The sequence below is a fragment of the Podarcis erhardii genome (genome assembly GCF_964252035.2).
Source record: "Podarcis erhardii genome assembly, chromosome: 1".
NCBI classification, from domain to species: Eukaryota; Metazoa; Chordata; class Lepidosauria; order Squamata; family Lacertidae; genus Podarcis; species Podarcis erhardii.
In genome coordinates, this window is record NC_138497.1 from 90,743,180 (window position 1) to 90,758,211 (window position 15,032).

The 15,032-nt window shown below is 42.9% G+C and overlaps 1 protein-coding gene and 1 long non-coding RNA gene across 2 annotated transcripts in view; both read right to left on the reverse strand.

Annotated features, from left to right (window-relative positions):
- LOC309337183 overlaps positions 1-15,032 on the reverse strand; it is a 642,870-nt gene that overhangs the window by 188,152 nt on the left and 439,686 nt on the right. The gene's annotated exons all lie outside the window — the stretch shown is intronic.
- The window catches only part of CNTNAP5 (contactin associated protein family member 5), a 305,914-nt gene that overhangs the window by 178,861 nt on the left and 112,021 nt on the right, over positions 1-15,032 (reverse strand). The window contains exon 4 of the mRNA XM_081852594.1: positions 1,726-1,873. Coding sequence (XP_081708720.1) covers positions 1,726-1,873 — 148 coding nt within the window. The remainder of the gene's footprint in view (positions 1-1,725; positions 1,874-15,032) is intronic.

A 15,032-nucleotide genomic window follows, 5' to 3' on the forward strand; every position in this document is an offset into this window, starting at 1 on the left:
AAGTTAAAAAAAAATACCTATCCCTTTAGCATAGCCTGACTGACCTTTTGTAAAAATCTTTCCTTTGAAGAAGGCAAAGAGGAAAGGGAACAGGCAATAGGAGCATGTTGAAGCTGATTATTCTCTGCTGCTCAGCACAACACAGTCTCTTCACAAAAAAGCAGGACATAAAAGGATCATAAAAAGAGCTGGATCAGGCCAATGTGAACTGCCCTGAGACTTGGGGGTACAGAGCAGTATACAAATTTTAATCTTAATCATCATAATCTAGTCCAGCATCCTGTTCTCACAGTGGCCAACCAGATGCCTGCAGGAAACCTGCAAGGATAGTCTAAGCATGAGAGCCCTCTCCCCTCCTGGGGCTTTCAAGAAATTGGTTTTCAGAAACATTACTGCCTCTAACCATGGAGGCAGGGCATAACCATCATGGCTAGCGGTCAATGATGGCCTTAGCCTCTGTGAATTTGTCTAATCCTCTTTTAAAACTGTTCAAGCTGGCTTCCCTACACCCCACACATACATACTTGGTACAATGCAGTCTTTCCCTTCCCAAAGAGCCTCTCAACAATGGACCCTGGGGGAGACAAGAACTCAAGACTGCTAAGGCATTTTCATAACCTATTTTTCATTGTCTTCAGGAAGCTGTTTTTTCTCCCAGGCCCAGTTTTTAAGAGCTGATGGTTACTGACTCTTCCCCCCCCCCACAGTTTGTAACACTTCCCCTTGTTCAGCTGTCACTCCTGAGTACAGAGCAATTTCTATGTGCTGATCTTTTCAGAGGGAAACACACATTATTTCATCAATGGCGACAATGGCTCTGTTCAGGAGTTCAAGTTGATCACGTGTGATCTTAGAGGAGGGAGAGGGTTGCAAACACTTCCACAAGCCTTGCTCACAATATCCTTGCATGTACCAACTCCACTTCAGCCTTCTCACATTCAGAAGAATGGATTTTATGTGCATTCAGGTTAACATAATAAGAATCCTCAGTGCAATTTTGAACCTTTTAATTATACAAGGTTAGAGTTAAACTTTGAAATCTGAATTTTGATTATTTGACTTTCATATCTACCCACCTTTTCCCAACTCAGGGCACTCCTAACTAAATGGTATTTCTGTTTTTCCCAGTCTTTGGGACGCTTGAAACTTTCATCTTCATCTGGCATTTTAATGGGCATCTATCTTAAAGCTCCAGCTTCTACAATACACTTATGCAAATAAAACTTCAGTTGATTGCTTATTAAGAAAACATTTCTTTCTAGAATAAAACTATTTCAGTAACAACTTGCTACGCTGGCATTTTGCTGTGTTTTTAAATAGTCATGACTAGAATATAATAAAAGGCAATCACAGGCACATGTTTCTCCATTATTAAAAATTAATTTAAGGCTGATTCGCCCATCTGCAGCAGAAGAAATTAAACTTTTAAAATGGTTGTGCTTGCATATATTATAATTCTGCAACATTGTAGGCCATTCTGCACATTGCTAAAAGGGCAAATGAGACAAGCAGCTGTTTCGCGGGTGGCATCACACTGTTTGTCAGAGAGTGGCAGTGACTACAGTTTCCTACTGAGTATACATCTGGTGACAGGTTCAGTTTGTAGCTATGCAGTGAGTGCAATGGTCTAGCAACAGAGGTTGTAAACAGAGGGAAGTTTACAATGTGGTACCCAGCAGTTCAGTAGAAATGTGGCATTTCTGCCAAATCAAAGGAAATACTTACTGTATGTACACCCAAAAACTTCAACCCGCAGGCCAATTTTCCCACTTGGACTCCATTTCAAAGGAATGAAGCGCACAAAACGAGCTTTCACTGAGTGCAGAAACTTATGCTGCATGACACTGTCAGCATTGCTGTTCCCTTGGAAGACCTGCAAAGAAATAGAATTGGTTAAGTTATGGAATTTTTCCTTATTTAAAACATTTATCTACCACCCTTCGCCTTTGAGGGATTTCAGGATAATGTACAAGCCAACATCATATTATAATTTTAAAAAACCCCAAGGGAGTATATAAAAAGCAAAACTAAGAATTACAGCAGATTAAAATTCCTGGGTAAAAAAAAGAAATCTTGTGATGTAGCTGCCAGGGTAGAATATTCATGGAGGGTCTTCCACAATACAGACCCTACTAGTAACTACTGACCAGTCAATATCAGAAAAGGTCCTAGAACATATAACTAAATGGTCAGCCTGTCAGCACTAGGAAAAGGATGCTTTGATTACTAAGACCCAGCATGGGTTTCTAAAAAATAAGTCATGCTAATACATGTGAAAAGGATCTAGGGATCTCAGTAGACCACAAGGTTAACATGAGCCTACAGTGTGACATAGCAGCAAAAGAAGCTAATGCTATTCTAGGCTGCATCAACAGAAGTATAGTGTCCCGATCAAGGGAAGCAATAGTACCACTCTAGTCTGCCTTGGTCACCTGGAGTACTGTCTCCAGTTCTGTGAACCACAATTTAAGAAGGATTTTGACAAGCTGGAACATGTGCAGATAAGGGGTCTAGAAACCAAGCCTAATGAAGAATTGTTGAAGGAGCTGGGTATTTGTAACCTGGAAGAGAGGAGACTGAGAGGAGATATGACAGCTGTCTTCAAACATCTAAAGGGCTGTCACAAGGAAGGTGGAGCTTCAAGTTACAAGAAAGGAGATTCTGACTAAACACCAGGAAGAACTTTCTGACAATAAGAACTGTTGTGTGGAATGGAATCTCTCAGAATGTGATGAACTCTTCTTCCTTAGAGGTTTTTAAGAGAGGTTGGATGGTGATCTGTCATGGATGCTTTTGTTGTGATTTTTACATTGCAGGGGCTTAGATTAGATGACTCTCAGGATCCCTTCCAACTCTACAATTATATGGTTCTGTGATTGCTTCATTTGGAAGTTACATAATATGGCTAGACTACATATTACCTAAAACTGAAGATGGCAGGTAAATAGACTTATGCCTATAGCAATAGTCTCAAGGTAATATATAGCCTGAGTCTGACCAAACTGCGGGAGGCAGTGGAAGACAGGAGTGCCTGGCGTGCTCTGGTCCACGGGCTCACGAAGAGTCGGACACGACTAAACGACTAAGCAACAACAAACAACAAATATATAGCCTTGCCCCACACAATAGTCGTGATCAGAAGTCAAAAACTATTAAAATCTAGGATGCTGTTCATTTAGCTATGCTTTAACCTGTTAATATCAGAATCCATTAAAAGGGGGTGTGCTGCTGTGTGAAACATTTTTGTCTTTAAACTGGGATTAATGTGTGTCTGCAGTGATGCTGATAGGAAACAGACAATCTCCTCAATTCCTCAACCTTTGGCAAAGCATCTGTAAAAAGCAGAAAGAACATTGCAGCTACACACGAGGGGACGAAAGGTTCCCTTGGAAAAAAAGACTGTCCACTCATCAAGGCATAATAAATTAAGTGGCAGCATCAGGCACTGGCTGATGTGTCTATCTCACTTGATAGCGCAAGCCCCAGGACGCCAAAGTCATGGCATCTTCACAGATCTGCACAAGCTGGCTACCATAATGACTATGGCGATTATCTTCCCTCTCACTTTATTAGGCAGGTAATGGGACAGGTCTGAACTGTAAATGGAAGGAAGGAGAGTTGGCACACCAACACAAACGGTGCGTCAACAGACTGGAGGTTAACTGCTTTCCCAGGGAGTTATTTCAAGCGGCTGCTAATGCTTTCTCTCCTGCCAAAGTCACAGAGGTGAGCTGAACCGAAGGAAAAGGAAAGACTAGGGAGGTGCAGATCCCCACATCACAGATGTTTTTTAATTTGCACTGTTGCATTCCTAATGCAAGAAAGTGCAGAGGCATAACTCTGCCCACTGCCTTCCACTGAACAAACAGGCCACTTCACACCCACTAATTGAGGCTGAAATGCTGCACGTGAAAAGTGTAATTAATTCCAATGAGATTTAGTGCATATGCAAAATTCTATGATCCATTTGACTATGCTGGGATCATTGACTTTAAGAAGCAGGCCTACCAAACTCTTTGCACCTTGTGAAGTAGTATATTTGGTTTATTACTTCATATCTTACAGCTATATAACTCTAAGACAAAGCTGGCTACAGGCTCAGGGCTTTAAAGGCAGAATGGTGACACCCTGAGTTCAGAATCACTTTCCCAGCAAGGCTGGATGGATACTGATAAATATCCTGAGCTTCAGCAAAGGTATTGGACAGGGTGGGGTGGGGTATGGAAAGGCAGATAGGAAGGATAAATTATTTCTGAGCTCAAATTTTTATATTTTATTTTTTTTAAAAAAAAACACTAAGTGCCTACAAGGTTTAGAAAAAGTTAAAAAAGAAAAATGCATTTTTTTCTCGCAATTCTTGCAATTTCTGCAAAATGAGCCAGCCTGGCTGCTCTGTGTTTATAGTCATTGAGTGAATTCAGAGCTGTGATTGATGATGAGTGGGCACCAGGAATCCTTAATGCTGACAGTCATGATCTGTCATCTACCTAGGTATAAAAGTCTGGGATTTCTTGGGACTTCTTATCATCCAAGCAAGTCACATTGTTTAATTCTGAACATTGCTGCCTCGCCTTTTCTTCACCTCTAACGTTGCTACAGGCCTATCCCTCTGACACTCAGGCCCTGGTAGGGGCCAGTTTGAAGAGTTCCTAATTTGATCTGACCCTGAAAAGGTGCCTCAGCCAGCCATGATGACAACAAGTAGGATGAACAGCGGCAAAGGAGGACACAACTCGTGTAAGTTTCATATTTGTGTAGAAGATTTTTCATGCTAGCAGGTCAAAATGTTCCCCTTCTTAAAAAACAAGCTATTCCTGCTTAAGTTACATCTGCTTTTAAACTTTAGTTTTATCATACAGGATAATCCTAAAAACAGAGGTGGGAAACCTCAGGCCCAGGGGCCAACTGTAATCATCCAAGCTTCTCTACCCAGTGGCGTAGCAAGGTCAGGTGGTACCTGGTGCAAAAAAAATCTTGCCACCCCCTTCCCATTGATTTTTTTATTTTTATTTTTATTTTGCCTGCAAAAATGGTTTGACTTGCTTTCATTTTGGGGGGGAGCCAGAGTTGTTGAGCTTTTGGGGGGAAGCCAGAGTGGTTGACATTTTTTTGCGGAGATTGCGTGCCTTGTGATAAGGCAGGTGGACTGTTTTGGCAGTGGGAAGCCTGCGCATGCCAAAACCACACCATCTCTCACAGACGTTGACTGCCACACAGCATTTTGTCACCCCTCTCAGAGGTGACACCCAGGGCAGACCACACCCACCTTGCTCTGCCCCGTCTCTACCTTTCCCTTAGAACTCTCTCCAAGCCACACAACTTATTCAGCCACACTCTCTTTTTCTATGCCCCGTACCTCATTAGCCTCACTTCCCATTCTCCGTGGCTAAAATGTGTCCTTGAGCTTTGATATAGACTCTTTCTTTCCTAGATGGAATACAGTAGTGTGGGTTGGTAGAATGGCTTACTATACAACAGTAACATTTATAGTCATTGCTCCACCCACATTTGGCTCTGTCACTGCCAGCAATTGACATGTGGCTCTGAAATCTTACTTGGGAGAGAATGTGTCCTGCATTAATGGTCCCCCTCTCTGAGATGGAGGATCCTGGGCCTCTGGCCATTCTACAGAAATGTATGTGAAGCAAGAAAGAGATGTATGGACTGGGGAAAAGATATGGAAATTAAGTATGCCAAAAGCTATACTCTTTCTGCAGCTATGTTCCTCGCAGCTTTAGGGATAATTATTGGTCTTTGGAGACATCTGTCAGGACCTCATCCTACACTTGAGTAGGACCCTGGGAATAATGCTCCCTGACATTTTATATACATTCTTATAAGACTATGAGAAAGAACCTGCCAAATTATCTAATCTACACTAAAATGAAAATAGTCTCCTTCCTCCAAATTCTGTCAAAAATATCATGCAATGCAGATAATGTAATTAAAACCACAACAACCCACCACTAAATAGCATTGGATAACAAGCTTAGTATATCATTTATTTTTTTTAGAAAAACACAAAAAAACTTTGTTGTTTGGAAAGCTTGCCAAATATATGTAGCTGTTAAATTAGTTAATTAGGTTGTTTATTTGGAGCCATACGTATAGGTCTGGCCATTTTAAAGACGTAAGCAGAGAAAATGGAGTATTTTCCCCAGTTGACAAGGTTACACTAAGATACTACCCTCCATCTCAATGTGTTTTGATTACATGATTCACTCAAGCAGAAACACCCATTATGAGCTGCTAAATAACACAAGTTCTCTGCTTCAAATCCCAAGCAAAATACTAACAATGTAAGTTTTTGCTGCAAAGCAAATTCTCTTTAGCACCACCAAAGTTTGTAATACTCATATGAAATAATTATTTTTTAATTTGTTATGATACCCAGGCATCGATTGCATGACCACAGATTTAGACTGAAATTCCAGAATGTACTTTGCTGGAAGTAAACTGTATTGAAATTAATGGAACATGGTTTCAAGCAATCATGGCTGAGAGCACTTTGTGTGATCTTAGAGTGCAACTCAGATTAAGCAGAATATTCCACCTTGACTTGGTGGCCCAGACAGCTAGGCTTCTCAGCTGGCTTCAGCTCTTACTTTGAGTTTACAAACTAGCAGGGCAGGTGCTTAGTTGGAGACAGACATTCATCCTTTGCTTAGTAGTCAAGCATCTGCTTTGAATACAGAGAGTTCAGGTTCAATCCCTCACATCTTCAGGTGGAGTGGGTAAGGTCTGCTGTCTGAGACCCCGGAAAGCCACTGTCAATACTACTGAGCTAAATAGATTGACCAATGGCCTGACTTGGTTTAAAACAGCTTCCTATATTAAAGGACTGGACTCAGGCTATTCTCAATCTAAAGGTAAAGGTAAAGGTACCCCTGCCCGTACGGGCCAGTCGTGTCTGACTCTGGGGTTGCATGCTCATCTCGCTTAAGAGGCCGGGAGCCAGCGCTGTCCGGAGACACTTCCGGGTCACGTGGCCAGTGTGACAAAGAAGCTGCTCTGGCGAGCCAGCACCAGCGCAGTGCACGGAAACACCGTTTCCTTCCTGCTAGAAAGCGGTACCTATTTATCTACTTGCACTTCGGGGTGCTTTCAAACTGCTAGGTGGGCAGGAGCTGGGACCGAACAATGGGAGCTCACCCCGCTGCGGGGATTCGAACTGCCAACCATGCGATCAGCAAGTCCTAGGCACTGAGGTTTTACCCACAGCGCCACCTGCGTCCCCCCGTTCTCAATCTAGGTCTGGCCTATTATAATACATTAACACCACATTCACCTTTACCAGCAACATTTGTGCCATCAGTGCCTTAAGAATGGTCAGAGCACACACATAATATTTAGGGGGATCACTCAATCAAGCCATAGGTTCATTCATAGGTTCATTCAAAGGGTGCCTTACACAGTTGCAAAAACATGATATCAGTAGCATAGCTAGTATGTTAGTGGGGCTGGTGGTGGAACACTATCAGGAACCCCTTAACACATTTTTGGGAGCTAAGAGGCTATTTGAGTGCCCCCAACTTATTGTTACATTGTGTAAACAAGACAAGGCAGGTCTCTGTCTATACATAAACCTTGTGTGAGCCAATTGTATTCTTAATAATGCGGTGAATATGTTTAGTGTCTAGCAGTGGGGAGCAATGCTTAAAGCCTTTGCATATTAGTCTCATCAGTAAGAGGTTAACCAGCTACCACTGTATTTCTTATTCCTATATTTTTAAATTAATTGGCCAGCTTTGTCCAATGAGATGACCCCAGGGAGATCTCTCTTATTCCGCACTATATTAAATTCAAATGAGAAAAAAAAAATCATTCTCTTACTGCATTTTTACAGGTAACAGTATGATAGCACCTCTAGTCAGACCTCTAAAGTAACACCATAGCAGTGAATATGGGGTAGAAGGGTCAATTTGATATTTCCCTCAGGAAAATCCATCTCTATGAGCTAAAATCCTTGGCATTCCAAATTCTCTTTAAGAAAAGTGAATTATAATGAAGTGCTTATGAAATATTTTGACCCCAGAAGAAATCTCATTTTCACCTTATATATGTTCATGTGGGGGAGGGCAATAAGAAGGTGTGTTTTGGACTTCCATGGGCGGGGGTACATCCAAAGACCCCTCTGTTCATTCCCACCACCTTCCTCTTCCTTTGCACAAGTGGCCACAGCCACTGGGATGTTCAATTCCCATCTTAGATTAGGGATTAAGTCAGTGTTACAGCACACTCTTCATCACCCCCAACAATGACAAAGATGCCTCTCTCTGTGCATTAAGGCAGCCTTCCTGGATTCACAAGTACCCCACAACAGTGATCCAGTGGTCCCACTCAAGAGCACCTTGGTAAAGAATGAATAGTCCAGCAGTTTATTCTGGCAACTTTACGTCAACTTTCTTGCAGGAGTTTAAAATATATTGCTCTTCCCTTCCAGAAACATCCTGCCTCCCTGGGTGTTGAGGCAACAGAGTCCACTCAATAATGTTGAAGTCCAAGGCAGTGCTTATGCAGCCTTTCAGGGACTCAGGAGGACTTCCTGTTACACGGGAGGGAACTGCCACATGGATGAGCCTGAGTTGGAAGTTCTTTGTGCTATAACAAACACCATAAGCAATAAAATCCAGTGTTAAGTACATTGTATGGTATTAAAGACTGAAGTACTCCTATTTGAGATGGCATGTGGGCACATTTTCTTCTCCAGACTCTTTCCCTCTTGAATTATTTTAAGCTTTGTTGCTTCCTTCCATCTGCACAGTTTTAATTACGTAACCGCCAGGCATCAATACAAAACCTTGCAAGGTGCCTATTGATGCCTGTCAATAGCTGAATTTGTAACAACAGGAAGCTGTGCAGAAGTTTTCAGACAATCTTTTTAAAATGAGAAATGTCCGTTTCTCATTATGCTCCTAAGCATAAGTGAGAGTGGGAGACATGTGAAGTGGGATCTACAAATGACATTTGGCTAACGGAAAAAAGAGAAGCAGGTATAACACAACATTTTCAGGAGGCGTTAGAAAAGCTGTCTTCAGCATTTCCGCAGGTAATAATCTCAGCAAAAGCTCCCTTGAAATATGACTGTGTGGATATTACCTCTTTAAGATGGTTGTATTTTACTGTGTAAACCAAGAGAGACTCTCAGTTGGAGCTGAGTTTACAGAATAAGCAGTCACTTACATGCTTTCTCTCCATACAATACTTATAACTTGTTTTAATAGTTATAAATCATTGTAAATTGGTTTTAGATATTGACAAGTTGGACCACCAACAAAATGCTGCAGTAGACCCCCCACAAAAACCTTGTGCTCAGTTCCTCTTTACGCTGGATGTCATTTTAGAAACTCTCCCCCTTCAGTTGGGAAGAGAGAAGAGGTGCAAAAAGCTTACCTCTGTGAGTGGGTGTGGTGGTGGGGGTGATATAGGTTCTTTTCAGCACACAGATAGGGTTCCTGATAAGGTAACATATGTACACTGTTTTGTTGTCCCCACAGTAGCCATTTTGTGTTATGCCCCATACTCATGACGGCCATTTTATGACTGGTGCCCACATAACTTTTGCAATATTCCGAATGTACCCACTGGCCCCAAAAGTTTGATGACTCCTGGGGCTGAAGCAAGCTGATTCACTCTCTTTCCTTCATTTTATTCCCCACCACCACCAACACTCACAATCATGTGGCTTCTAGTTACCACTGGGAATACTAAGTCGTCATTGGATAGTTGTTTTTGAGGTGGCTGGCCATTTTTAGCTTTTAAAAGATATTTCAAACTTCTAGAAATGTCAGGGATCCCCTGAACATTCTGATAACGCCCTCTTGTTTTGGCTCAGTTCCTGCTGGTTATTCAGAGTAGATAGGTCCAAAGATCCATTAATTTTAATAGGTCTAATCTGGGTAAAACTTAGTTGAAGACCATTCTAAGTTTGTTATTAGAAAGAGAGTGTTACAAATGTTTGTTTTCTGCAAGTTGTTTTCGGCAACTTGGATCCTGAGATCCAAGGACCTTGGGTCCTTAGCAAACTATGATGGCATGGCATTATCAAATGGATAGCTGATGTAAGTCCAACACAGGTTAGAGTAATTGCACTGAGTATCGAGGAAAGTTGGAATGGAGAAAAAGTTTGCAGTGGAAATACTGTTAAATGAAACCAGCTGGGACAGCTCAGTCTTCCAGTACTCTTCACTGTATTCAAATATCCAGTAGATAACTGAAAAAGATTTAGATTAGAATGTGATCTCTTTATGAAACCAAGTGTAGCTACAAAGGTAGAAAGGGAGGTTATGTGTCTTTTTCAAAGTGTTAAAATTATGCATGGTGTGGAGAAAGCAGATACACTAATGAGATCTATGCCACTGTTGCACTGTGATTCCACCATAACCATGATCCCAACTTGACAACTGCTGATGCAAAGCTAAAAATAAAGGAGAAGGGTAGATTGCAAACACGAGTTTTCTCACAATCTCCTACGGGCATGAGACCACAGGACTCCACTGAATAGCACTCCTAATGAAACTCAGCACCACTGCCGCTACTTAAGGCACCACACACAACCTGCAAAGACAAGGCACACTATCCAGGTAATCAAGGAGGACCAGTAACCGTGCCCATTTTATTAATTTATTTATATACCACTTTTCATATTAAAAAAATTGTACCCTCCTTTGAGCCCCAGCCAATCAAACCTCACTAGGTCATGCTACTGTTGGGAGCAAGTCACTGGTAGATCACACTGACCTGGACAGATTATATGGGGAAAGGTAGTCTCAGAGATAACCCAATCCCAAACTCTCTAGAGATTTATAGGTCTAAAAACCAACACCTTAACCTTGACTAATCAGCAGCCGTTGCAGATCCTCACCACCAGCAATATGCGGGTGTGTAGGAAGCCCCACGTAGCTGCATCATCCTGCACTATCAGTGGCTTCTAGTCATCCAATTATAAAATTGCCAACAATAGCTTGGGCAGAGCTGGAAATAAGTTCTCCTTGTCACTTAGGTCACTAAAGCTTCCATTCACAAAGACAGACCCAAGAGCACCCAAACTTGCCTTTTGAGATAAAGTGCAACCACATTCTGAATTCCCTGTTCCCAGACCCAGGCATTTCTCACTCACAGTGCCTGCCTTATCAGGATTCAACTTCAGTTTATTTTCCACCCCTATGCACAGGCAACTCAAGGAGCTAGCCTTGGTTTGTAAGTCTGAGCAATGGAGCTATGCTTCTCCATTATTCCTGTTTTACACAGAGCACCTATTTTTTGTAGTTACTCGATAAATAAAATCACAATTAGAATCATAGAATCATAGAGTTGGAAGAGACCACAAGGGCCATCGAGTCCAACCCCCTGCCAAGCAGGAAACACCATCAGAGCACTCCTGACATAGTGGGGTGGGGAACTTCCAGTCTGTGGGCCAGGCATTTTCAGGGAAGCCACATTAATAGTCTCTTCCTAGTCAACTAGTTGTTGATGATAACATGGATGCTGCTTTTGTCACTGAAGGGGACAATTTTGTTATGTTATTAAATTGTCATGCATTAAACAAGGATTCACACCTAGAATCCATTTGATGCTGTGCTTTTCTCAAGACCCCTAAACTTCCATCACCCACAGCCATCTCTTAGTATTTAAATCAATATGTTTTGTGTTCTCTCTGCCCCCCCCCAATCTCTCTCCCCTGTACTTAAAACTAACAAGTGATAGTGCTTGACTTTCGGGAGGGAGATTGGGGAAGTGTGATTTTTAACAGGATGCAGATTTCTATTTTGAGCTTCCCCCACCCCCGCCAATTTGAAGGGAAGCCAAAGCAAACCTTACGAATGCAGAATGATTCACTAGGGATCTTTACAACAAGAACAACATGATGCAGACAAGCTGGGGTGGGGAACTTCCAGTCTGTGGGCCAGGCATTTTCAGGGAAGCCACATCCACCTGCCCTTTATCTGATGCCATACATGATATTGGGGTGAGCAAATAAGGGCAGGGCTTTAAAGGAACAACCAGGAGCTGAAAGTGGACTCCTGGTTATTCATTTGCTGTAGCAAGGCATACTGTTAGTGGCCCATCAGCTGATAGGCAGTAGGAGTATGCCTTGCTCAAAGAGGGGGGAAATGGCTCCCATTGAATGGAAAGTGCTTCTCCCTCCCTTTTAAGCTGCCCCGTGTCTCCCTTCTTCCACCAACATAGGAGATAGAAAGGAGCGCATGTGCCCTGTGGAATGCTTGCAAAACCTTTTGCTACCCTCCCTGTGCTTTCCTTTGCTCCTCTGACACTGGGGAAGATCACAAAACCCCTTCCAATCTGCAACACAGGAAATTTGAAAGGGAGGTTGCAGGGCAGGCATTGGGTTGGGTGATTTTCTGTCCCCCCCCCCTTCACCATCCCCCTGTCACCACCACCGTTGCTGTTCCACTATGACAGATTAGAGAACTGGGCCAAAACAAACAAGATGAATTTTAATAGGGAGAAATGTAAAGTATTGCACTTTGGCAAAAAAAAAATGAGAGGCACAAATACAAGATGGGTGACACCTGGCTTGAGAGCAGTACATGTGAAAAGGATCTAGGAGTCTTGGTTGACCACAAACTTGACATGAGCCAACAGTGTGACACGGCAGCTAAAAAAGCCAATGCAATTCTGGGCTGCATCAATAGGAGTATAGCATCTAGATCAAGGGAAGTAATAGTGCCACTGTATTCTGCTCTGGTCAGACCTCACCTGGAGTACTGTGTCCAGTTCTGGGCACCACAGTTCAAGAAGGACACTGACAAACTGGAACGTGTCCAGAGGAGGGCAACCAAAATGGTCAAAGGCCTGGAAACGATGCCTTATGAGGAACGGCTAAGGGAGCTGGGCATGTTTAGCCTGGAGAAGAGGAGGTTAAGGGGTGATATGATAGCCACGTTCAAATATATAAAAGGATGTCACATAGAGGAGGGAGAAAGGTTGTTTTCTGCTGCTCCAGAGAAGCGGACACGGAGCAATGGATCCAAACTACAAGAAAGAAGATTCCACCTAAACATTAGGAAGAACTTCCTGACAGTAAGAGCTGTTCGACAGTGGAATTTGCTGCCAAGGAGTGTGGTGGAGTCTCCTTCTTTGGAGGTCTTTAAGCAGAGGCTTGACAACCATATGTCAGGAGTGCTCTGATGGTGTTTCCTGCTTGGCAGGGGGTTGGACTCGATGGCCCTTGTGGTCTCTTCCAACTCTATGATTCTATGATTCTATGAATCCGAGGGCTACCTTGGGCAAAAAAACAAAGACACCAACCAGGACAATTTGGAGCAAAACAGCAGCCTGTAGGCTTGGCCTTTATTGGAAACTGTCGCAACAGAACTCCCACCCACAACAAGATGAAGCAAAATGGAAGCCCCAAACAAAAGACCCCAACTTTTATTAGCTACTAATCCCCCAAACTACACCCCCAAACTACATCATGACTACATCACAACTACATCATTGATACATCACAAAAAGGAGGGGTTGAGGGAGGAGTTGAGGAGGTAACTCGAGTATCTTGTCACCTGGCTGGTTCCTCCTTTCCTCCCTCCCTATGAGTCACTTCCAGGAGACAAAAGGGGGTTGGCAGTTTCCTGCCCCCAGAGGGAAGATCTGATCATTGTCCTTTTTTCCAGTCTGTGTTGAATCCACTCCCATATGCAAGTCCGTTGTGCCCTTGAAGGTCTTCTGTCTGGGACCATCAAGGTTGCCATGCCAACTGGGCAGGGCTCCTGCGTACGTGTTGGCACGGTTAAGGGATTATAGCTGTCCTGTATCAAACCACCCCCTTTGATAGTCCTTCCTTCATGGAGCAAAACAAAAGTGGACCGGTGTAAATCCGATGTATGGTTGATTTACTATGAATTTATAACAGAAACATCGTGTATGTCGTGTGTGAGTGTATGTGTGTGTGTGTGTGTGTTGTGTTTGTACAAACTGAATGATTGGGGGGGGGGGTTTCCTGTAACACTGTCAGAAAGAAGAGAAAGAAACCAACGTTTTAAAATGATCAGGAGGGACACCAAATGCAGGATTGCCAGCTAGCCACATTTTGACATATGCAAAGAAATACATTTTGCCATCTAAAAATGGAGCCTGCAAGATCCTCTAAAGTTGCCTATCTGCACCACTACTGAAGGGTGCATAACAGAGTCTTCCTAAGATGGCAGTGCTGAACTATTCTACAGAGTGCATACAGATTTGTGAAGTGGGAAGTGACATATGGTATAATTTGGAAGGGCTTGCTGGAAGGCAGTTAAATTGTGAGCTAGTGATAGATAGAGGAGTTGGGGATCTTTCATCAATGCCAGGCTGACAGCTTTGTAGGCAAAGTGGCCCCACTGAGAAGCAAAACTATCTCTGGATACTCAGCTGAACCCAGATGTTTACAGAACTACAAAAAAATTAAAAGGTGCCCACAAGAATCTGTGCATGTATACACTCATGTGGCAGAGGAAAGTAAGCTGCAGGGAGGAGTCAGTCAAGCACCCCTCCCCCCACCCCCTGAATGAACCTAGAGATTACCAGAGTGTGTGTGACCATGGCTTGGCTCTCCCTGTCCATAACTGGTGAACCAACCAAAGGAAAGCATAGGCGCTCCTGCCACAGAGACCACTTCTTTCATCAAAAATTATATTTGTTCTTAATGGAGCCCCTCTCAATATCTGTTGCAAGATGGGAGGTGGAGGAGATCATTAAGCAAGGACAAGAGGGGGAGACAAAAGTAGCAGAATAAATAACAGAACACAGAAAGAAGATCAGATCCAGCAGCACATTATGGACACAGCTCAGCATGTTGTTATAGATCTCACTTGCAGAGACTAATAGAGTTACTCAGGGAGTCAAGAACAAAACTCTGCCACACAAAAGTAAGGTAAAGGCTTCCTCAGCTATAGGTTTAGCCAGTGCACTGCATTTCATCTGAAGACCATAGGGTGGCTTCCAACACAAATTACAAAATGTGAACACAAAAGACATAAGGAAAAAAAAAACCAATAACTGCCCCCCACAAGCACATTTAAAAGGACACA